Source organism: Saccoglossus kowalevskii, chromosome 14 (genome assembly GCF_978046115.1).
Source record: "Saccoglossus kowalevskii chromosome 14, keSacKowa6.1, whole genome shotgun sequence".
Taxonomy (NCBI): domain Eukaryota; kingdom Metazoa; phylum Hemichordata; class Enteropneusta; family Harrimaniidae; genus Saccoglossus; species Saccoglossus kowalevskii.
The window spans coordinates 31,235,675-31,259,526 of record NC_140654.1 but is presented as its reverse complement, the minus strand read 5'-3'; the positions used below and the strand labels follow the sequence as shown (position 1 = coordinate 31,259,526).

The 23,852-nt window shown below is 36.2% G+C and overlaps 1 protein-coding gene and 1 long non-coding RNA gene across 6 annotated transcripts in view; both read right to left on the bottom strand.

The window, feature by feature from the left end:
• LOC102807770 (protein argonaute-2-like) overlaps nucleotides 1–14,317 on the bottom strand; it is a 46,427-nt gene extending 32,110 nt beyond the window's left edge. For all 5 annotated transcript variants that reach the window (XM_085508118.1, XM_085508119.1, XM_085508120.1 and 2 more), the window contains exons 1-6: nucleotides 14,151–14,317; nucleotides 11,055–11,313; nucleotides 9,782–9,902; nucleotides 8,226–8,407; nucleotides 7,685–7,821; nucleotides 1,671–1,893 (exon numbers count right to left, since the gene is read on the bottom strand). In XM_085508118.1, the coding sequence (XP_085364244.1) occupies nucleotides 1,671–1,893; nucleotides 7,685–7,821; nucleotides 8,226–8,407; nucleotides 9,782–9,902; nucleotides 11,055–11,313; nucleotides 14,151–14,184 (956 nt within the window). In that variant the 5' untranslated portion in view covers nucleotides 14,185–14,317. The remainder of the gene's footprint in view (nucleotides 1–1,670; nucleotides 1,894–7,684; nucleotides 7,822–8,225; nucleotides 8,408–9,781; nucleotides 9,903–11,054; nucleotides 11,314–14,150) is intronic.
• Nucleotides 14,318–19,702: 5,385 nt separating this feature from the next.
• LOC146734682 (uncharacterized) lies at nucleotides 19,703–20,754 on the bottom strand. The gene is made up of 2 exons (XR_014931572.1): nucleotides 20,501–20,754; nucleotides 19,703–20,007 (listed from the first exon to the last, which is right to left on the bottom strand). It is a non-coding gene; the product is annotated as an uncharacterized LOC146734682 (long non-coding RNA).
• Between the last annotated feature and the right edge of the window lie 3,098 nt (nucleotides 20,755–23,852).

Here is a 23,852-nt window from a genome sequence, read left to right as displayed (position 1 = left end):
TGCATATGTATAATATTATGTATGATGTATGTGTGAAGTTTGATAGTGATTGGTCCAGGCATTTCTAAGATACAGGTCCGGACGCACGCAGACACACAGAGGTCAAAACACAAGTCCCCGTTTTCGGACTGCGTCCGAACGGGGACTAATAAAATCTCTTGCTTCATAGAACAAAAGCAAAGGCTCAAATAACATGAGGCAGAATCAAATTTCACAACCCAAATTTAAAAGTGCATCTTTGCTGAAGTCAGCAATGCATCATGTTATTTTACTGTTCTATTTGATCAGTTCAATAGTGATTACAATAGTTTTTATTTGGCTATTTCCAATCACCGGGAAAATTAAGTGAACATGGTGCACAGTAGTGATTTACAGTAGTAACATTCAGTGTTAAATATCAGTGATGTTTAACATTAAACTTGACAATAAGCATGATAACCTCACATTATTCAGATCATGGTAAAACAGTATTTTATGGTTGTTGACACACATAATTAGCATTATATCTTTGGCCTTGTACAGAAATATATGCAGCAGAACTATTGAACAAATTCTATTATTACTTTGATAGTAGTAGAAACAAGGCATTGTTAATAGCACAAAACATTAACATGGCAGAACAGCAGGATACATTTCAAAAAAAGAATTAGTGCATGCATTGCCTGAGGGAAGGATTTATTTTCTACTGTAGAAACACATGTCAAAGAGGCTCATCAGAGATTACACTGGTACATGTGTATTTACCTGTCTTAATGATTAAATGCTAGAAAATTGAAAATTCATTTTACTAATTTCAGGTACATACATGTACATCATTTACTATGTATGGAGTTACATCATTGCTTTCTTTACTACATGTATGTCTGATGGTGTTTCTCTACTCCATCCAACACACATTACTAATAAAGGTACCAATTTTAATGCCAATGCAGCCTTAATTTATTTCATTTGAACCAACATGTTCAAGCTATTCAATCACTAGCATGTAAGTGTAATGAACAATTTAACAGTTTGAATCAAGGATGGCTCACTCATTCACTTATTTGTTCGTTCATTCATTTATTCATTTGTTTGTTTGTTTGATTATTCATTTATTCCATTCACAATACACACAAGGCCCAATTCACCATCAAGGAAAGCTTAGACATCCTGTGTGTTTAGGGTAGAGATGTATTAAGTTGAAATCAGGAATATTTAAAAAACAAGCCAGTGAGAATGTCACAGCTCCATCTGTTCTTGTGTTAAACATGGTGATTACCAACTGTAACATAAAGCCAACTCTGATTTGGTGCATTATTTAGAGACGCTTCCAATCAGATCTATGCATTTTATTGAGTTCGTGTTTGCATCAAGCTCATGAAACTGATTTGGACGATGCCTTTTCAGATAATTTATAATACAAAAAAATGCATAATTTATGCAAAGTATGTAATTAACATGCACAGATTTCAATTCTAAATAAATCTGTGGATTACCCCTGAGAATCTACGCACAAGATTTCATTAAAATTTGATGAGTGGTTCTTGAGATATGACACCATGCTTGTTCATTGAATAATATCGTAGCTAGCCAATCAGAGAACACCTTACTTGTTAACTGGATGTGATGTTCCAATCAAAATGTGGCTTATAATGCAGTCAACTACATATGAATTGCCAAAGTGTACTCACGTTTGAGTTTGTGCTGGTCGTCTTGTCACATTGCACACTCTGTATTTTCTTCGCATAGTACCACAGTGGGTGATTTCAACTTTCAAACCTTTAATTTCTTTAGTAAATTTAACCCTTTGAGAGTCTGTTAAAGGTCTACGTTGTTCATTTATATCGCGGAAATCCAAGACTTCACACAGAAAATCTATAACTGACTGTGACTTATAAAAGGCAGTGGCAGACACTAGAAAGGTAATACAGAAAAAAGGTATGAAAATCATACGAGTGGTTTTATGTTTGCTCAAAACCCTTAGTATTTGATAAAATTGGCAATATTTTTTTTTCTCAATATGTTCTGTCAAGCTGTCCAAAATTTCTGTGGAGGGCACTAAATAGTGGATAATGTTAGCATAATAGTGTCCAGTAATCAATATGCAAATTTTAGTAATAACTCAATCAGAATTCGGCAGTAATGTTTTGACAATCATCTGTTCTATCATGAACAAGACATGAAATGTCACAGTCCCCGTTATTTGATTATAAAGTACAGGTAGTACAAGGAACATCTGCAAACAGGTGAATAAATATGTACATCTTTGTGGGTACAACTCATCATAAAGTTATTTCACATAATCTAGTTTTGTACTGACAACTAAAAACTTCCACTGACCCATGTTCAGAATCTGAGTACACAAGTGCAACAAAACTATTTGTCATACATGTATACTTGCTCAAGAAACTGCATTCATAAATCTGAGTGAACCTAGATGTACATGACTTCTTTGTTAAGCAGGTCTTAGTATATTACCAGGACCTGGGTTTGTTTCAACATCACCACTGGGCATCAGAATCATTCTCATGTTGTCAAATACAATTTGTTAACACAGTAAGGTTTATTATTTAAAATGTATTCATTGTACATAGAACAACATCTGTTAGTTTAAACAATTGTAAAAGCTATGTTTTCAGAGCAAGTACATGTAATAATTAAGAAAGCCAGTAGTGATAAAGGTTGGTCTGCTCATAACCTTCAATGGAGAAGTAACAATAATTGTTCGAAGTCTTTTTAGTGCAGTGATATTATTGCATTTCAATCATTATTAATGGGTATAAAATACTGTAAACCATTTAATTTTCACTTCTAGATATATTCAGGATTTTATGAAATTTGTGTACAACATTTCAATAAAGTCCCTGACACTCCATGTTGTAGGAACCCAGAAAAAATTGCCTTGCGAAATTGAAGCAGTTCACAGCACCACTGTAAAAAAAAACAAAAAAAAGTTTAAAATGAGTATTGTCCAAGATATACACATGTGGGTTCACAAGACATATGTACCAATCTGAGTGGTTCTAGAGATTAGTATCACAAGATTTTACTCTGAGACTCCGTGATTCAATATCAGCCCTATGTATAACCCTGTGTTGATCAGGTGAACTAATTGACAATGGCCCTACAGGTATCGCTATGCAATCACAGTAGTTTTGTATTCTTCTTGCATTTCGACCATGGAAAAATATTTGTTTTTGAGAGTGGCCGAGTTATTAGAAGAAAATCAGAAACTATTTTTTTTAGTATAAATTCTAGTAACTGAAATGCAGGATTGAAAAAGAACAAGACAATACGCAAGATTGATAAACCTTCAGCGAGCACTCCTGAAATTTCAGATCATTGGTACCATGTTTTTGGATACATTCAATGACCTGATACATAAAACCACATTTTTTTATTGCTCAATCACTTGACCCTGTATGACACAAGTTCGCAAGCTTCTATCATAAAATTGGGTTATTTATTTGATGCAACGAAACATGCATTCACAGCAGACGGAAATTCTTTTGAGATGTTACTGGATTTTTGTATTCAGTTTTCCATTTCAACCACCATCATCACTTACCATATTACTCCGGGCACGTGCCCCTCCCTGGGCAAGCGCCCACCCCCTGTTTTCACAAAAGTTACATGTTGGGGACATCCTCGGTTAAACGCCCAGGGTGATTTTTAGCCAAGAACGGGGTCAACGATAAAGTTTTATTTGTCAAAAACGAACGCGTTTGATTTATTTAAATAGTGTGTTTGTTACTGTAGTTCTCTTTTTGGAGTGTGTGGTGGCCCTGAAAAGGGCCGCTTTGTTTGTGTTTTTACGTAAAAACTCATTGGAACTTAACGACGTAAGATGAACCACGCAGCATGTGGCGCACACGTTCTGCTTTCTCTTCATTCACGATGAATCCAATATTGCAATAATCCATACCTTGGTGAGTGGTTTAAAGCACTTAGCTTTGGTTTCAAAACGTAGTATTTCGCTGACTGTGAATTCATAACGGAAGCACAGTCAGCTGGCAAACTTAACGCGTAAAAAAATAGAACGCGTATTTTGACCTCTACGTGGCCAACCAATGGCTGGACACGGATACTGTACGTTTGCGATCGTTGCCAAAAAGCCCCGCGTCCATCGCCTGGCGATGCTCTTCCGTTTCACCCCTCCGGAATGTTCTACTTTCGCAGCCTAATCCAGGTTTTTCGAAAAACCTCGAAAAAACACAAGAATTAGTAGAAATGTTCCTATTTTGGGCGGATTATTGATAGAGAATAATGTCTTTATTACAAAAATGCTGAAAAACCGCGAGTTGTTGCTTTAGTTATTTTTTTATCGGCGAAAAACTGCGAACTCGGCAAATTTGGTTGCACAACTTCCCTCTATCATACACCCAGCGACACCCATGCCAGCTGACTGAACGGGAGCTAGCACTTTTGGGACATCACGTCATAAACTTGCTACTTTCTTTCCATCCTTCATCACAGCTATGGCATTACGGTCATGTGGATTATTTTTCTTTTTTCATTTTGCCGACCTCAAGCCCATTACGATAACCATAATGAGGCATGCCGACGATGGGAACTTGTTGCATCATAATTTTGTCATGTGTGTGGATGCGTGAATAAATCATGTTAATGAGGTCGACCAGAGTTTATTTTCAGTCTGTCTTTTATGTATGTTTACGTATTCACAATAGTTTGTAAACATCTCACATCAGTAATAAAAGGTTTATTTGTTTCATAACCCTGTCTGCTATTCTTCAGTAATTACGATGTGATGTATCAATACACGCGTGAACAAAATTATGCTAATGAGGTCATCGCCATCTTGGATTACAAGCGGTAGTTTTTCCCAGCCGTTTCGACTTGCACTGATCAGGGTTACTAAAAAAGCTGACATAAAACAAGTTTTATTCTTGAAATTCGACCCTGTGTCTTAGTGTTCCCACAGTTCTTGACATAGTGCTCACGTTTATTGAAACCTCGCATAAATCAAGAAATAAGTATGTGTACAAAGTGTACGAAAGCATTCCTTTATTTGACCTTATCATACGATCACAAAAACAACTTTTTAAAATCTTTTTTGGGGTGGTCCTCGGGTAAGCGCCCACCCCCAAGTTTTCCGGATTTTGTATGTTCAGGCCCCTGGGTGCGTTCCTGGTGTAATACGGTAGTAAGCTGAGATCGCGCATTGGGATACTGACTGTGCATAAATGCGCAGTGTAGTGCCACCAGAAGACCGATTGTTTGAGAATATTTTGCACCATTACGCCATTTCAAATATTATATTAATTCACAGACAACAAAATAAAGATTTTCAATAACATACAAGTTTTCCCACAATTGATGATTGTATGGCAATGACATGCCTTCGCCAGTTTTACTTTCGAAGAAGTTGGAAACAGATAACAGAAAGGGGCTGCATGGCTACATCTTTTTTTTTTTGAATTTTAATCAAGCATGATATTTTTTGTTACAAATGTCTATTTCAGAAACAAAAACAATAAATGTGTAGGTAGGCATTTTAACAATTGCACAATTAATATTGGATGAAAACATCATTACCGATATAAATCATTCTGTTCAAACAATTAAAAATAAGATCACATTTAATTCAGTCAGTTTTCATAATGAAATGCATAATAACATGTACTTATAAATTTGAATAATGTTCAACGGCCTTTTCATACACCATAAAACCTCTGGTTTAGGTGTCACACTCAGAGAAGAGTGAAAGGCTTTTGGTTCATAGGTACCACGAAAATGTTGGAATTGAATCCCCCCCCAAAAAAATCACATAATGTAATATGCATTATTTTTTTATAATTTTGTTGATAACGAAAAGTAAAGTATGTTCTAAAAGAAGTTTCAAATAAATACAAACACGAATACACGGTAGCACAATCTGATCATTCTGTGTTTCGCAAGTGAATAACTTACTTGTTTTCGAAGTATTGCAATTGTTGATTATTATTCAGTAATGATTATAATAACGCACAAAAAATTAATTTGTTGAATTTGTATGAATTGGAAGCAATATTCAACTTAGTTTCATCGTAAACAAATGATTTCGATCAAATGTAAATGCTCGATACAATACAATATCCGGCATGTTTCCATTTACACGTGGCTCATTTAAATATGTTAATGACGGTTCAGTGACCTCGTGGTGGACGCAACGTGGTACTGTAGAGATTCACCGATGTTGTAGCAAGATCTTTATGCTTTGATTTTGACGGGGAAAACGGCATGATTTTTTTTTAATCCAAAAATTAGTTGTTTTCAAAAAATAAACTGAGCATTTAAAGAATAATTTAACATTGTTCACAGAAATAACAGCTCATTGTCGAAACGAAGCTTACCCACGCAGGCTATTCACAATAAACATCATACTCTTGAATAGTTGTCAATGACTACTGTAAAATATAAATTAGACTCTTTTAGGAGTCAGGAATGAATGAAATATCCAAAATATTTTTAAAAAAAACTGCCGAAAAAACGCCGGGCGATTTCATGGTTCGTTGCAGACTACTCGACCAACCGTTCATACACGTGTTGTCATTGTACATCCGCCATGTTGAATCGAAGGAGATCGGCAAAATCTTCATTACAACTAACAGTTTGATGCTCACAATATAAAAAAATACAAATATAATCATAGGCAACCTACTATTATATAATGAATAAATTGATCGACGCGGGGACACACCCCCCCCCCCCCGAGTTGTGGATATTTCGGAAATCGCGACACAAGCAAAAGACCGAATAACGATTTAGTTGAAAACTATGTCCCCATGTACAATAATGTGACAGTTTACGAACTAGTTTCGTAGATTGGAGACAATTGTTTGCTTTTTTGGCTTTTCACAAGAATATAAAGCTGGCAATCATCATAATATCATAATATTCACGTCCGTACGTCACGGAATGTACACCAATCGCACCCCAAAATTCAATTTTGTAGAAAATGGAGAACTTACCTTTGCAAACACGTCTCTTATGCCGCCTTCTTGAAGTTCTTGAAATCAAATAAGGTTACTAGTTCTTCTAGTAACTAGTGAATGAGACCACTGAGCCGAACAGAATACATGTATAAATAGTACTATAATAAATTGCACGCAATGGAGAAATCACATGCCGTAATAACAACAGCGTTACTCACAGATCTAATCTACTGTAAAATATTTTATTTCAGCTGGAATTATCATTCACTGGGTGTTTTGTATTGAATTTATTTTCATTGATTTTTGACAAGTTGACTGTAAAATATAAGAAAAGGGTATATTCACTGGATTTTATTTTAACTGAAACATTCCTTCAGCGAAAATAGCAAAAAAATGTTGCAAGCAAAAATAAAGTATTTTACAGTAATTAATTTATTCTGAGCATGCGCAGACGTTCTGTCAATGTTGCCGGGAGAGGTAATTTTTGATGAAAATCGTGAAAAAGACCCACTTGGGATTTTCAGATCTGGAGAAAAAATTACATGCATACTCAGCAGAGACTTGTTCATCAACCTGCCAAGTTTCACTGATATCTGCTGTAGAATTTCTGAGAAAATGTTGGAGACGGAAAAATGGACATTTGACATAACCTGAATTATAAAGTCCCCTTTTCAGGCTGCGCCTGAACGGGGACTAAAAACATGAAACATGTGGTTACATAGTTTTCAGCAGGTGTCCCTTTCCCCACAAACGTAACAACAATAACTTACCATCAATATTCAGCATCATTTTCCACATGGAAGGTCTGACACTCTGATGGAAGCCAAACCATACTTCACGACCACCACCCAAAGGATGGTAATATCCCTCTGGTGCAGAGAAAAATGAGCGACCTACTGGTGTGTAACTGAAAAGAAAAATTGTAGATTTAGTTACAGGTGAATTTAGGAAAACAACATATTTGACCAACTAAAAGCGAACTTATGGGGATGATGCTCAATTGAGCGCACCTCCCTCCTCAAAAGATTTTCTAAACAATGGTCAAAATAACATCAGTTGAAACACTTTAGGACTAGTATTGGTCAATAACAGAAACTTGGGGCTAATAATTATTGATATTGGCTTTAGCCGAGGTCTCATCGGTCACCTATGTATCCTTTTAATGTCTAACTAATCTAAATTCTTGAATTTTATGACAACAGAAGCTAGTAATTCATAATATGAAGTCAATACCAATATTCATTACACAGTCATGTGACCACTTTTAACACAACATTGACTGTCTCATAATTGAGGGATAATAGTACTTACGTCATGGATGGTAAGTGTCTCATGACAACATCCAAAGCCTGGATGGCTTCGAATGGAATTGTCTGTATTCTGCCTTCTAAGGCTTGTTCCAGTGCAAACAAACTCACACTAGCAACCCATTTAATAGCTACTTTGAAGACTCTGTCTTTCCCTTCTCCCGGTAGAGTTACTTCCAACTCCACCTATAATTACAACCAGAATAAACAGTGGAGATTGTCAAAGCTGAGTTTAGTAATACAAAGGAACACAGGATCAATGTGTGTAAAATAATGGTTCATTTTTGAAGCCTTGGGGCATAGCGTCAAAAATAACATGTGATAATAATTGAGTAATGGAATTTTTTTCACACCATAGAAATAAATGCAGCAAATAATTTAATCAAGATGCAAACCAAATTTGATAATTTAGTGAGCTACTTGGATGATTCAATTTTCAAGATACTAAATATGATATATCAACACCGGTAGCAATAATATTGTGTCTAATATTGAAACGTTACACTAGTTATCAATCGTAAGGGCAGCAGTTTGTGTTAATCCATGCCATACTAACAAAACAATGAAGTGTCAATAGACAAGTTTCAAGTTCCACTGGTGTAAAAATGTTCCACTTTTGTCTGCGTAGGGGGTTAATTTCGCAGAGTGTGCATCTGATAGCTAACCAAAATACGGCAACCCCGGGATAAATTGTGCGAGCAAAAAATCAACCCCCAACCCCCCATTCTCGAACAGAAAACAACTGATGACATTATAACTCCAAACTCGTCTTAAACTGTTAATATGGCAGGCCAAATGGTCTATATGTATGCTACAAATAAAATTGAACAAAATAAATATTCAAGACCACTAAGAAGCTGATTACATACGGTATTTGCTCTATTACGGTAGAAGCACATAAACCAAAAATTGCTTCGACTGTAAACTACTTAAGACATTAAAATAGTACTTCTGACCATAGAAAAATTTGATTAATTTATGTAAGCATATAGCATGACCCACAATGCAATTCTTTGATGCATTCACATTGATCTTTGTCAAGGGAGTGAAAATACAGTGAAGACATGATTACTTGCATGGGTAGGCAGATTAATCTTGATTTGAAATCAAATAACATTAAGGTAATGCATGTAACTGCTTACAGGTAAAATGAATGGTAAAAGGTCATTATCACAACAGATAACTAAATCAAGATAACAACGTCACCAATGTCTTATAGTACTAATGTATTATTCATAATATATGAGAATATACAGGGTATCTATATTGTGATAACTTCTAGAAAAAAATATTATTCTGAAACACTATAACAGTCAGAGGTGGACATCCAGCATAATAGCCTCCACAAATTTCAACTCTTGGTGCAAGAAATATTAAGGTAATTCTATTTCTAATATTTTGTTAATGTACATCTATGAAGCCACAAATTTTTAAACATAAAATTCACTGTATGCAATCTTAAAACATTTCTATACCTCAACAGCAATAAAAGAACAATAACTTTCTTTTCAAAATATATCTACAGAACAATAAACCAATAAAAATGCATTTAATACATACCTTTTCTCTACCTATAGGCAGTGGATCACGACTATATAAATTTTTACGCCCATCAAAAACCGGTTTGCCATTATTGAATATCTTTGAAGAATAGGCTGTCACCATGGTATCAATAATTTCTCTGAAATAAATTGAATCCATGGAGGTTGATTTACAGACTTCTCTATATAGCTATACAATTCATCAAATACAGAGTGCAATAATATATTTGGTAATGTAGAATTGTGTGGACACAATTAGAGACTTCATCAGGAATAGATGATACTACCTAAACAAATGGAATACTGTACATTAAAAGGATACAGGGTACTCCCTCCCAAATTGACGATTGAACTTTCAAGTCATAAATATATTTCTTGAGCCGTGCTGCTGTACAACATGAAATCTTTCTCAAATATATTTTTCTCCGAGAAAACTTCCAAGCAGCACCAGCTGACACTGTGTCTGAACACCAAATACACTAAAATTACACTAAAATTGATAGATACACCATTAAAAATGGCGCAGAAATCTTCCGATATATCCTCCCAGTTGGTCGCTCTGCTCCCTCGCCTGTGTTAGCTCCCTCTTGTTAATTTTTTCTAGAAAAACCCCTGCTGTAAACTATCAAAATAGCAACTGCTATGAATTCTGTGATTTTTATCAGGTAAATAAAGTTGTCTACAGTATAATACAGCTATTTACATGATAAAATACAGTCAGAATAATAATAATTAAAGTCACTCACAATAACAAAATTGTAAATGTGAGTAGAATAATATGTAAATCACACTTAACAGAATGATACAGACAGTGATGTTAAAATTAACATAGATGCCAACAAGTGTGGGATCAAATAAATGTCACGTTGCTGCATTTATGTTTAACATCCATAACTTTAAGGACAAACTGGTTAAAAAAAATAATGTAAAGACAGTGTCAATATATTGTAAATTTGTAGCAGCCTGTTGGGCTACTAAATTTAGAAATTGGTAGCCCTAGGACAATACGAGTTTGTAGTCTATGTGTCTTGGGCTATTGTTAACCTTTTCACCACCAGTTCCCTCTTTTTATCACAAAGTCACAAAATAGTTCCGTTTGTAGTCTTCACTTTCCTTTAGAAGATTAGAACAAAGATAGCAAATTTTTTGAGTAAAAACTGAAAATTGACTTAAATATTGTCTGTTGGCTCCAAAATTATGGTTCATTTCCAGAAATATTGAATAATATAAGAAAAAAGTTCAGGTGAAAAGGTTAAACAGAGTAAAAATGGTAGAAAGGATAAAATACTAACCTGTTGACTCTTCTAGGGCATTTATCAGGTACGATTGTGATGTCATAATGTTGTATGTCACCATGAGGCATTCGTATTTGGAAGTGATTAGCTCGAAGTAAAATGGGCCTGCCTTCAACTCCATGATTAGGTCGGCGAGGACACAAAAAAGTTCTAGATGGTTGTTGTGATGGCTGAGGTGGCCTTGGTTGTGTTGCTTCTTGTGTGGCTCCTGGAGGACCAGTTCCGGGCGCAAGACCTTGGGTTGGAGTTGGAGGCACTGTAAAAAAAAAAACATATCAAAGAAATACATTATTGAAAGCATTTATATTATATAGATTGTTATATGTGGTCATTTTGGACAGCAGTCAAAGTTGTTGTTGGCTGCAATGACAATCATGTCAATGAGATGGAATAAAACAAAAATAATATCTCAAATGGAATGAATTACTAAGAGAGGCAGTGATAGTGTCAAACTGGAAACAAATAAAGTAAATGACTCACTTCAATCTGTATAAGAAAAGTAATGAATTTGAAACAGTCGTAATGCTACAAAATTGAAGAAGCCTTAAGCCACTATCCCTGGAGAACTGTTGTCACGAGAAATTGATGGACATTGTACATTTATTTGCTACATACATGAATTCACAAACATTTTGTCACAAAGATTAGCACGAGGAGACAATGGAGATATTGTAATAATTGGACAAGAATAATAATCTGCAATTCAAACTGTACACAAGGCATTAATTACAAAAGCAGTGTTTATTAAATTGTTTACAGGCGTCTCACTTTTCGTCTGCAATAGTAAGCAAGGACAGTACTAGTGCTTGAGACAACAAGGAAAACAACAAAAGACAAGTTCACAGATGCTAGCTATTCAATCATTATGCTAAACAAAAAAGCATTCAGGGGTAATTTACTGTTAACAGTCTTAGAAATAAACAAGTTTGAACACTTTTATCATTAAAAAACAATTTAACACTTTACACCAAAGACTTTGTTCCAAACAAGGTTTACTTTGTTGACCAACACTCTTTCCATATTGTGTTTGTTATTACAGGAAAATAATATTAGGTACTAATATTATTATTAAGTTAAATCTAGTGATCTTGGTATTATGATTTGTTGCATAATGACGAGTACCAAGGGTTCAAGACAACTAGTAGGTTTGCACAATATCAGATTGTCATATACTAATTAGTTATCAGGCTATGAAAGTCTTTAGGTGTGCAATAAAAATTACCCACTGTCTTGTAGCAAGACATAAACATACAAATAAAAACAGCTCTTATAATCAACTTTATCAAGGCTGATCCACAATCCCTGACTACAAAAAATATAATTTATATTCACTTACTAATACATAGTAAGCTACAAGCATGGTTTATTTATATTTATTATTTATTGATAAATTTTACATTATAAACATAATTATATTTATTTCCTTATAACTCTTGCGTTACAAGCACAGAGTATTTATTTTAATTTGCTCATAATTTCATATTTGTACATTACAAACACAGCGTATTTATTCTAAAGCGAAAGGATCATCACCTGCACACAAACAGAATTTGAGTCCCAAACGACAAAAACAATGCATGTAAAAACGCAAAGGCTCATGAGTAGATGTTTGTTTGTAAACAACGACATGTTAGGGCAGTCTGTCGCATGCACAGGTGACAACTCTCTTGCTTTAATTTCTCATAACATGTAAGTTACAGACACAATATACTTATTTATTTATCTGTATTAGAAGCCACATCCCTAATAGAAGCCACATCCTATCTATTGCATTGTATCATTTTAATAGAAGTTGCAGCTTCTAATACAGATTTTACAGTACACCGTGAATGCTAAAAAGAAATAGTTACAGTCCTTGTTTGTATTTGTAGGATCATGTCTTGCAATAAGATAGTGTGCCATTATTATTTTAGTTCCTGACTCTGGTTTATGCAGGGTAACCTCTATCCTGATACCCTGATACACCAGTGTGAAAATGAACACGGGGTAATGCAAAATATATTATACAGCTCTATTCTTCAACATTCAATTTTTTGGTTGCTACTATCTGGTCAAGGTCAAGGCCTGAATCATAAAAGACATATGTTTGCAGCCAATACTTTTCTAATTTAGAAACGGATCCTCCACTGCTTGGAAGTAAAAGTTCATAGGGCTGTGAGTTCATATCCTGGTACCGGTAATACATCTATATCACTATCTCCTAATCTAAAAAGTGAAACATTCCACCAAATATACAACAATATTCTGCATACAAAAGACAATCAAACTATTTTATACCATGCTAGGTTTTTTTTTTTTTTTTGTCATCTTTGGTCTATTAGGAATTAAATATTACTAAACAACAATGATCACAGACATGGACAGCAAACGTATTTTCACTAAACGTATATATGCTGCAAAAACTATTATGTACATAGAAATTGAAAATACTAAATGTTGTATGCTATATGTATCGGCAATTGTAATAAAAATTAATCATACATTGAAAATAAGAAATTAGTTATCACCCAAGGATAGCAATTCCCAGGCTCCGATATGGTATACAGCTAATACCTTCTTGTCGAAACCCGTTTCAAAACAATAGGGTTTCCCTCAACAAACAAAAAAATGTTGTTCTCACTTAAGGCTACAATGCTAACGCAATTAACCACGAGACTTACGGTATTCTATGTTTTCTGATTATAAGTATTCAGTTCAGAATAGAAGCGACCAAGATTTCCACATATTAGTAGTAAGTGTACACAGAGTTCCCTTTCAGGAATCATGACGACAGCGAGGTCATATTTGTCCGTTAAGTCGATAGACCTCAACAAAACAAACGCCGCTTTAATCGCAACGTAAATACAAATCGGGTACAGACCGATAACCGAGAAGAGTCAAGGTATACTAGTATATTGCTGACAATATGTATACAAGTATTGTTATAAACAACAAAATAAACAGTACAGTATTTTTAATCAGCACCGTACGATGTGTTCAAGTGTAAACGGCACACAACGAAGTCGACCACTGACTCAGAACGCCGAAGTATGATCCTATTTTTCAACCTATTTCATGTAAATTCAACGTATAATATATTGTAGAAACACTTACCTATAGGCATAGGTTGCATAGGAGGATTATACATTGTGACATAGTTCAGCTGTACTCCATAAAATAGATAAAATCCGATGACAAAATACAATTTTCGACTTGAGTGAGACGCACAGACGCTCAACTATGCTTTCTTGTATGTTAATTAGTGCGCCCTCGCGCCACGGGCGAACTCTCGTTTAGTGCGAGACTATTAAGTGAGAGGACAAACAACAGCTAATCAATAACTCTAACACCCGTATTGTTGTGTTACTAATACCAGCAGTCCATAGACAATAATGTTAGCGTTATTTCGTAAAAATAGAGTTCAAAGTTTCACGAATCACTTGTGCTTATCAACAAACAAATAAATCTCTTCCAATTATTTTTTATTATGAAATCTGAAAATAGATATGACGTACAAACCTTCCGCGCAATGCACACTGGGAAGGTGTGCAGTGACGCATGAAGAGTAATCAGACTACTGGACGTTCTTCACAGAAGAATATTTACGTATCTTTAGTTGCCCCATTGCTACTTAGAATGGGATGTGTACGTCCACGGGAAACATACGTGTATTGTTCGAGCAAAATTCGCAAAATTACCTGTTACCTGTTTGTAGAAAAATAAAGTGTGCTTAGAAGAATTTGTTTTTTGAAGTAAACTGGAACTCATATTCTAATATCACAAATCGACTTACGTGTAATGACGAACCAACTGATGGACATTCATTTTACTTTCAATATTAAAGTTGTAAGTATGCGGAAAGTTAAATGACAAGTGTCTGAATTTTATGAATGTAGTGCGAATTTATAAGCGAAAAAACACCACAAACTATGAGGGTATAATTATAGGGTTAGTGTAGACCGTTACTAATTTGGAATCTGAGTTTGGTCGATTTTTTTTTGCGAATACTTGCTGGCAACATTTTTTATTTGCATTTTCCCTTTTTTTTACGAAATCCCGCAGGTCCCACCGTGAGCACACATAGTCTTTTGTACACGCTTTATTTAAAACTTTAATTTGTATTTTAAAACGCCACTAGCCCCCGCAAAACATAATCTGGTCTGTAAATGTTTTATTTGACTCGGATTTCTCACTATTACTTCAGTAGTGAACAGCGCGGTCGTTTCATTTGCTGGATCGCTTCAGGCGTCCACCGCAAAGGTGACAAGCCAGGAAGTACGTCAATATTTAAATTCATACGATCCGGGTATTATATGAAAATGTGATACAAGTTTTGGGAATGTGTAAGCTGCAAGACGTTAAATTCACAAACAAATACGAAAGATTAGTGTCATATTTAAATAATTAATGTAATAATCAGTAATAATTACGTTTTTGTGTATTTACGCATGTATGCATTATATACATATATATTTATATACTTTTCCTGTTGAAGTTCACTTCTACCCGATAATCATTCTCAGTAGAGCCCCTCCCCCCGTGTCGCCACTAGTTGCATTGTACCTTTTTATTTAGCGAGGGTAATTCCCGTATATTTGTCATGAATTAGTTTACGCGTATCTGTTGACCGACTCATTAATTAGCTGATTATTAGCGAATAGCTGTGTTATGTCTGTCATCGTTTAGGCCTATTTGAAGTTTTGGACGGAATTTGGCTCAGTAATTTGGAACCAATTACGAGATAACCGTCGCTATTCGGACTACTCTTTCTGACAGTTGGTATACGTAGTTATTAATGTAGTGAACGATTAATCAAAAGATATGACGTATTCAGTACTTAGTGTGATTGGCTTTATGATTGAAGGTTACGCCTTAGAGTCTTTTTACTGCTTTGTAATTGGTTAATGTTTTGAAAATGAATAAAGTTGTTTTAGTTGGTCTTGGGGAGTACAGCACGATAGACGCAGTCTAAGGCAGTCCTGGAGAGTCGAGAGTCCAGTCCCGGAGAGTCTTGGGCGAGTCTTGGTTCAGTCATGCGATAGTCTTGGGGACTTTTCCCCAGGACGCTGTGTTTTATAGAGTGCTCGATTGACCGACTAAGACGAGAGCTGAAACGTATTTCGTTGTGTGTGTCTTATTTGACTGTAAAGCTTAAGTGACTTTCCTGATCCCGTACCTCAAGGGGACGAGATATACTAGTAGAGACGAGACGAGATTCCCCCCCCCCTGGCATGTGTGAAGAACCCCAGAGAGAAGAATTTCTCCCCTGATATATTACTCGCACCCGCGACAAGGTGTACGGCTTGTTCCGTGTATACCGTGTATGTATATCGATAACCGTGACAAAGAAAACTCGAATTAAAGAACAGAGCCAAACATGGATGACAACGTATATTTATGGAGGCATGACTGGGTCTGGCCGTACATTTCGTCACCCCCCCCCCCAAGAATAGATTTTTAGGTCACAGTCACTCGCTGGGGGGGGGGTGATGTATCGTACATTCTCATATAGTCGTGCCCTATATCACAGTCCCTCCACAAATGAGGAACTGTGCCTATATAAAGCGCATTTCTTGGGATGGCGTAAATATATGAAATTAATGTTGTTCAAAGCGACAATTTAGTACTTTCAAGCCAACACTTGATATAACCATGGTTACTAGAAACCGTGGTATAACGTACGTCGTGCGTAGTCTGTCCCTTTCATTAGGTGGTTTAGAAAGTAACAAACCTAACAACGACCTTTCACTGAGTACTGAGAAAAGGGCAATTTGAAAAAAGGTGCATTTTATTATTCTATACACAGTCCTAACGCCTGGGTGAATGTTATTTTTCGGTTCAAGAGAGTGTGATATTTGTGCAGCGTGATATAGGAAAGATCACATACAAAACAGGCTCGCTTTTATTATGTATTACATTCAGATTATGTTCTGTGGCTCTATCTCCACATGCCTGGACGTGCACGTGGTCATAGCCGGCAGTAGTAGTACGCGTAACTCTCAGGACCAGACTTATTCATTCATGTCGTCCTAGACTTGTCATCGCATGGTAACTACAGCGTACACACCGTGTTTGAGTACATGTACAACTCATACCTATGGTAAGAAGAAAAAGTATCGTTGGCCATCTTTCATTTCAACCTAAGAAGTTCAGAAGCACACTTCACAAATCACTTTCTTTAGCATGAAAACAGTATGGGTCGATCTGGATGTGCATCCAGGTTTGAAACAGTACTATAGTCAATCACAAACAAGATCACACAAAGTAAAACTATTGTCTGGGGCAAACATCCTATTTTCTGTTTCTCTCTTGGACAATGTACAAGACAGCTCATTTATTAAACATACCATTTAACAATTTGCCATTTCTGCAGTCCACTATATTCAATTTATTGGTTGCTAAAAGATGCAAATAACTACTAAAGCTCAGAAACAACCTGTGTGGGTTTTGGAGACAGGAAGTAATTCTAGGGAATATTTAAAATTAATTAAAATGTAGAACGCCTATCAGCTAATGAATCTATGCTCTTTGATATGTACAATGTGAAATGATTATTGATCCCTATTATTGATTATTAACGCTGAAAGAAAAATGTGTGTTTCTAGCATATCTATGCACTAAATTTCATTGAAATATGATTGGTTATGGAACCTCTGTAAAACAGCTAAATTTTGCGTAATTGACAAAACTCAGGTATATCAACAGATTTCAACCCTGGGGGAGAAACCTATGTACCAAGTTTAATCGAAATAATACATAGATGAGAGTTAAAACCTCTGATCACGGGTGAGAGTACCACATACTCAATTGAGGTTATATATCCACTGGTTGAGATTCATTCACCCATGGATGCGACTTTGAGGGAAATTTGGTTAACGTCCGCACGTGTTTGTGTTCAACTAGGCCTGTTTGACACCATGATAGCACTATTACCATAATGATAAGATTTACACACAGTCCCCAACATGACATTCAATCTTGCAATTTGAACATGAAAAAAGACAACTGTGACATTCAATGTCTGAAACTGTCGCCTGGCACAAAAATACTTGAATCTAAGAAAGTTTAGAAACTAAACAGCAGCATCTCTCAGGGTTTTTGTTTTAACTCATCCAGAAGTTCTGCAAAAAAGTCGATTTATAAAAAGGTGTATTTTATTATTCTATGTACAGCCCCATAGCACGCGTTCGAATTTCATTTAAGAATCAAAGAAAGCTTGAAAAGAACTCTGTGCTGAACGTATTGGAGGCATGGAGTACATAACGAGGGTTGGCAAGGGGTATTTCTGTAAGCTGTAAGCAATTGTTTTTATTTTCGTAATAATGTAATTTAAATAAATAAAAAAACGTAAATTCGTAGACATGGGCAAGTTGTAAAATGTAATCAGCTATTTTGTTCGTCCGTAATTTGTACAAAGATCTTATTTTTTGTAAGCGTATAAAGCATTTTCCAAGTTAATTGCCGTAATTCGTGCACAATTTCAAATTTTTATTCTTAAACACAAATTATCATGTATATTATAAAAATGTAAAATGTAATTAGGAATTTGCTTTAAGTGTAAAAAGCTATTTTTTACTATAAATGGAACTTTCCATTTTATTTTTTGTGAAAACGTAAAATGCATTTATTTTCTGTAACCTGTACCAGCTATCCCCCTTGCCCCCTTCAATAAGGAATATTGTATTTACTATATTCACATTTCATTACAACATAAATCAAAAATTGTGTTTATTGCATGCAAAAACATTGAAATATGTCTTATTTTGACCATAGACTTGTCCTTGTCATTTATGTTCACAGTAAGAACATGTGCTTCAAATAAAGTATATACACCATTTAAAAATACAGTATAATTGTCAGCTATGATTGGGCGGGGCGGGGGGGGTCCATGTAGCTTTGGTTTAACCACTATAAATATTTAATGAAATAAAAACCATATATGATGACTTTATTATTTGGTCATATACCTTGTCAGACAACAAAATTATAGCACTAGTTGCATATCCCTATCTGCAACTGTACTAGCATGCGTGAGATATATGGGTCTCACATAAACAAAGATGGCGACTTTGAACAACGAGTACAAACTGAGACGTTACCAAACTTTAATTAGGTATTTTTAGGTGTTTGGAAGGTATTGGAAGACTCACTGGCGGTAATTAGTGCAAGTCGTGTCTAGGTCAACCCCATACTTTATGATTTCCATTAAAAGAACGCATTCGATTGTGGGAATATCAATTTTGTCAGCGCAAACGCGCAGGGCAACGATAAGATACTACAGTTGTGCATATTATTGAGGTCACATGACCATATTAGGTAATTAATATGCATAGATTATCCAAAAGCACTTATATACCAAGTTTCATTGAAATTTGTGAGTGGTACTCAAGATATAAATGTGTTAATTTATGCAAATCAGTTAATTAGCACATCGTTAGCAGGAAAGGTCTGTTCCAATCTGATTAAAATCTGATGTAGTGTACGGGCTTTAATTATTTTGGCTATAAACTTATTTTAATTTTATTTTTTATTATTTTTGTTTAGTATTTTTCATTATTTTAATGCCATATGCCCTTTTATTTTATTTTGATTTTGTGATTTTTTTTTTAATTCCACCCTACCTACATCTGATCCGACGCCCATGTAAGTCCCGTTCAAATCTCGCGTAAGTAACAGCCAATCACAGCCCTCCTTTTATACAGGCTGTCGGTTGCTTACTTTTCAGTGTAGCGACAATCTACGGGCAATCTTTTTGTACATTATATTTTGCCCACTTGAATAAACCATTAAGAGAAAATTGCTAGTATATTTTTATTTGCAAAAGAAATTCCACAGCATTTTACAATTTTTGTCATTACATTGAATATTTTTTTCACTTCCAACAAATGTGTACACTTCCAGATACATCTTCGCCAGCCAAGGTTCGTTCATTCAGTCATCGCTTCAATTTTACATCACTGAGCATAATTATCTAGAATGGAAGCAAAAAATAAGTAAATCGTAATGATTAGAACACTGTAAACAGCTATAGTAAACAATGCAAACTGATTTAAATTGTCTAACGGTCACCGGCCCACGGCATCGACGCAGACAATTGGAGCAAACAAATATTTCCTGATCAATTGCGATGTGTTCCAAATAAAAAATATTTTATTCCAGTTCAAATCAGCTCAATTACTTTAATAAAGAGTTATTGTATAATGTACAAAATGTTGATACAATTTGATGAATATTTACAGCTACGGCTTCAATACCGTAGACGATGTTGGCCCGATCTTCAACAAAACATCACCCGTCTCCAGGGCAGGCGACTGGAAAAAGACACTGGTGTTCGGTCGAAACGGTGGAAACAAAATAGTCACTCCCAGAATAACTATGCAAAATAACGATCTAAAGTCGAACCATTCGAGCCACAATATTAACATAAAAATTACTTTAGTTGCATTTGACAATAATAAACTTACCGTAAAGCCGTGTTATTCTCGGTCGCTAACGTCGGTATAATCCGCCATTTTATTTGAGAGTTTGCCACCCGACTCCGCCCGGTGACGTCATCACGTGCGCTATAGAAGGAGGTCTGTGATTCGTTGACTAAAATCGTCGATAGTGGGTCTCGTTGAAATCTCGTTACATAGGCATCGGCTCAGATGTAGGTAGGGCGGAATTAAAAAACTCACAAAATCAAAATCAAAGTAAAATAATAAAATAAAATAAAATAAAAGGGCATTAATAACAAAAGTAATAAAAAATAAAATTAAAATAAGTTTATAGCCAAAATAATTAAAGCCCGTACACTACATCAGATTTTAATCAGATTGGGTCTGTTCCAGCTGCTGAAGAAGATTGGCTGTCCACCCCGGTTGCTCAGCATCACTGCCTCCTTCCAAAACGACATGAAGGGCACCATCAGCTTCGATGGCGAAGCATCAGAACCCATCCAGATATAGGGTGGCGTGAAATAAGGCTGTGTCCTTGCACCAACTTTATTCGGTGTATTTTTCTCTCTACTGTTAAACTCTGCATTCAGACAGTGTACAGAAAGAGTACACTTGCACACCAGAAGTGAAGGCAAAGACTAAGGTCCGCACAGTCCTCATAAGGGAGATGCTGTTTGCAGACAACGCAGCTCTGAGCTCACACACTGAGGTAGACCTTTAGCTACTGATGAACAGGTTCTCCTATGCCTGCAAGGAGTTCGGGCTGACAATCAGCATCAAGAAAACGAATGTTATGGGTCAGGACGTCCCCTCACCACCATCAATCAGCATCGACAGTGAGGTCCTTGATGTCGCCGACGACTTCACCTACCTGGGCTCCACCGTCACCAGCAACTTGTCACTTGACACCAAAATCGCCAAACACATCGCCAAAGCTGCTGCCGTGATGGCACAACTGAGTAAGAAAGTGTGGGGAAACAACCAGCTAACTTTGAACACCAAACTCAAAGTCTATCAGGTGTGTGTGCTCAGCAGTCTACTGTACAGCAGCGAATCCTGGACGACATACGCCAGGCAAGAGAACCGCCTGGAAATCTTTCACATTCGTTGTCTCCGACGTATTCTCAGCATCAAGTGGCAGGACAGGGTCACAAACGTCGCAGTGCTGGAGAAAGCTGGCTCTCTCAGTATGCATCTCTTGCTCTGTCAGCGCCGTTAGCGATGGATTGGACATGTACACAGAGTGGATGACGGCCGCATACCAAAAGATGTCATGTACGGCGAGCTGGCTTCCGGCCATCGACCAACAGGACGTCCAGTTCTGCGTTTTAAGTACGTCTGTAAGCGTGACTTGAAGCTGACATGCATTGATCCTAATTCCTGGGAATCGCTTGCGGACGACCGCAGTGTTTGAAGACAGACTGTGAGAGAGGGAGTCAAGCGAGGCGAGAAAAAGCAACAGTTGGAGGAGAGAAGAGCAAGAAGGAAAGACAGGCAGCAGAACAAAGCAACAAATCCAACTTTAAACTATGTGTGCGGCAACTGCAGCAGAGACTGTCATGCAAGGATCGGGCTGCTGAGTCACGCCAGCCGCTGCTCTCAAGAAGACTGAGCGAATGACTCACTGGGCGCAAACCCATCGTCTCCCGAGACGGAAGGATGCTTATTACTACTAGTAAACACATGTAACATGTACATGTTATATACATATACCATGTATATGGCTTACCCCAGAGCACCTATGTAGTAATTTTCATTGAAATCTGATGAATGGTTGAATTATTTGTGGAAAAGCTAAAAATTGGGTAAATATGTAAATTAGGTAATTAATATGCAGATTGAAACCAAAAACTTACCAGGTTTGCACATTAGCTCATATCACGTATATATTAATTTTCAATGAAATCAGTTGAAAAAAAGTGAGGCGGCTTAAAATGGGATAATTAATATGCAAATTTTGTCATTAACATGAATGGTTTTCAATCAAAAACTAATCAGTTCTGAACATTATCTCTGAACATCTATGTACCAAGTTTCATTCAAATCTGATAATTGGTTCTTGAAATATCAGTGGAACAGACACACACTAATCGCAAATAGTCTCATTGTATGCTTCACACACAGTCAGCTGGCGCACATCTGATATAATAAAATAAATGCGATATTTACTATATGGGGGCCGCCATCTTGAATGACGCATAAAACTAAATAAGAGACTGTGCACACCTGATATAATAAAATAAATGCGATATTTACTATATGGGGCCCGCCATCTTGAATGACGCATAAAACTAAATAAGAGAATGTGCACACCTGATATAATAAAATAAATGCGATATTTACTATATGGGGGCCGCCATCTTGAATGACGCATAAAACTAAATAAGAGACTGTGCACACCTGATATAATAAAATAAATGCGATATTTACTATATGGGGGCCGCCATCTTGAATGATGCATAAAACTAAATAAGAGACTGTGGCTTCACACATGGAGTCGAAAACAAGTTTCAATGAAATTGAAGGACAGCTAAAAATTGGCTAATACATGTAATTGTGTAATTAATAAACATGGATTTCACTCTTGAATATCCAGATCTCATCAGTGAGGCACCAATACATAATTTGTCATTATGAGCTCGTAAATCAGTCATGTGACCATTATATATTCATAACAAGTCATTGTCAATGACACGTCCCCGTTCCGTTCATATTTGAGTGACATATACATTCAAAGCAGATCATGACCGAAATGCACCTGCATATGTACAACACATTGTGCTAAATCTGAACAAAATCCATCCATGCATGACTGAGATCCGGTTCTGGAATTGTGAAAATACGTGATTTTGATGCATTTTCGGCCTTAAAATGGCCATCATTCCGCTATTGTTAAGCAGATCATGAAACAAATGCAAATATCTATTTGTGACATGATGTACCATGTGTGTGTGAAGTTTGAACTTGATCAATCTAGACATGTCTTGGATACGGATCCAGAACTTAATTCTTTAACAAAATGGCCGCCAGTCGGCCATTTCGAACTTGATCCGAAAAAAAAAGACGTGCATCAAGGTCCTATTATGTTTAATGTATGTACCAAATTTGAACAAAATCCATCCATGCATAACTCAGATACGGGTCCGGAATGGTGAAAATGTGCGATTTCAATGCATTTTCGGCCTTAAAGCGGCCCCCATTTGGCTATCGTTAATGAGATCATGAAACAAATGCACATACATATTTGTGACATGATGTACCTTGTGTGTGTGAAGTTTGAACTTGATCAATCCAGACATGTCTCGGATACGGATCCAGAACTGAATTCTTTAAAACAAAATGGCCGCCAGTCGGCTATTTCGAACTTGATCCGAAAAAA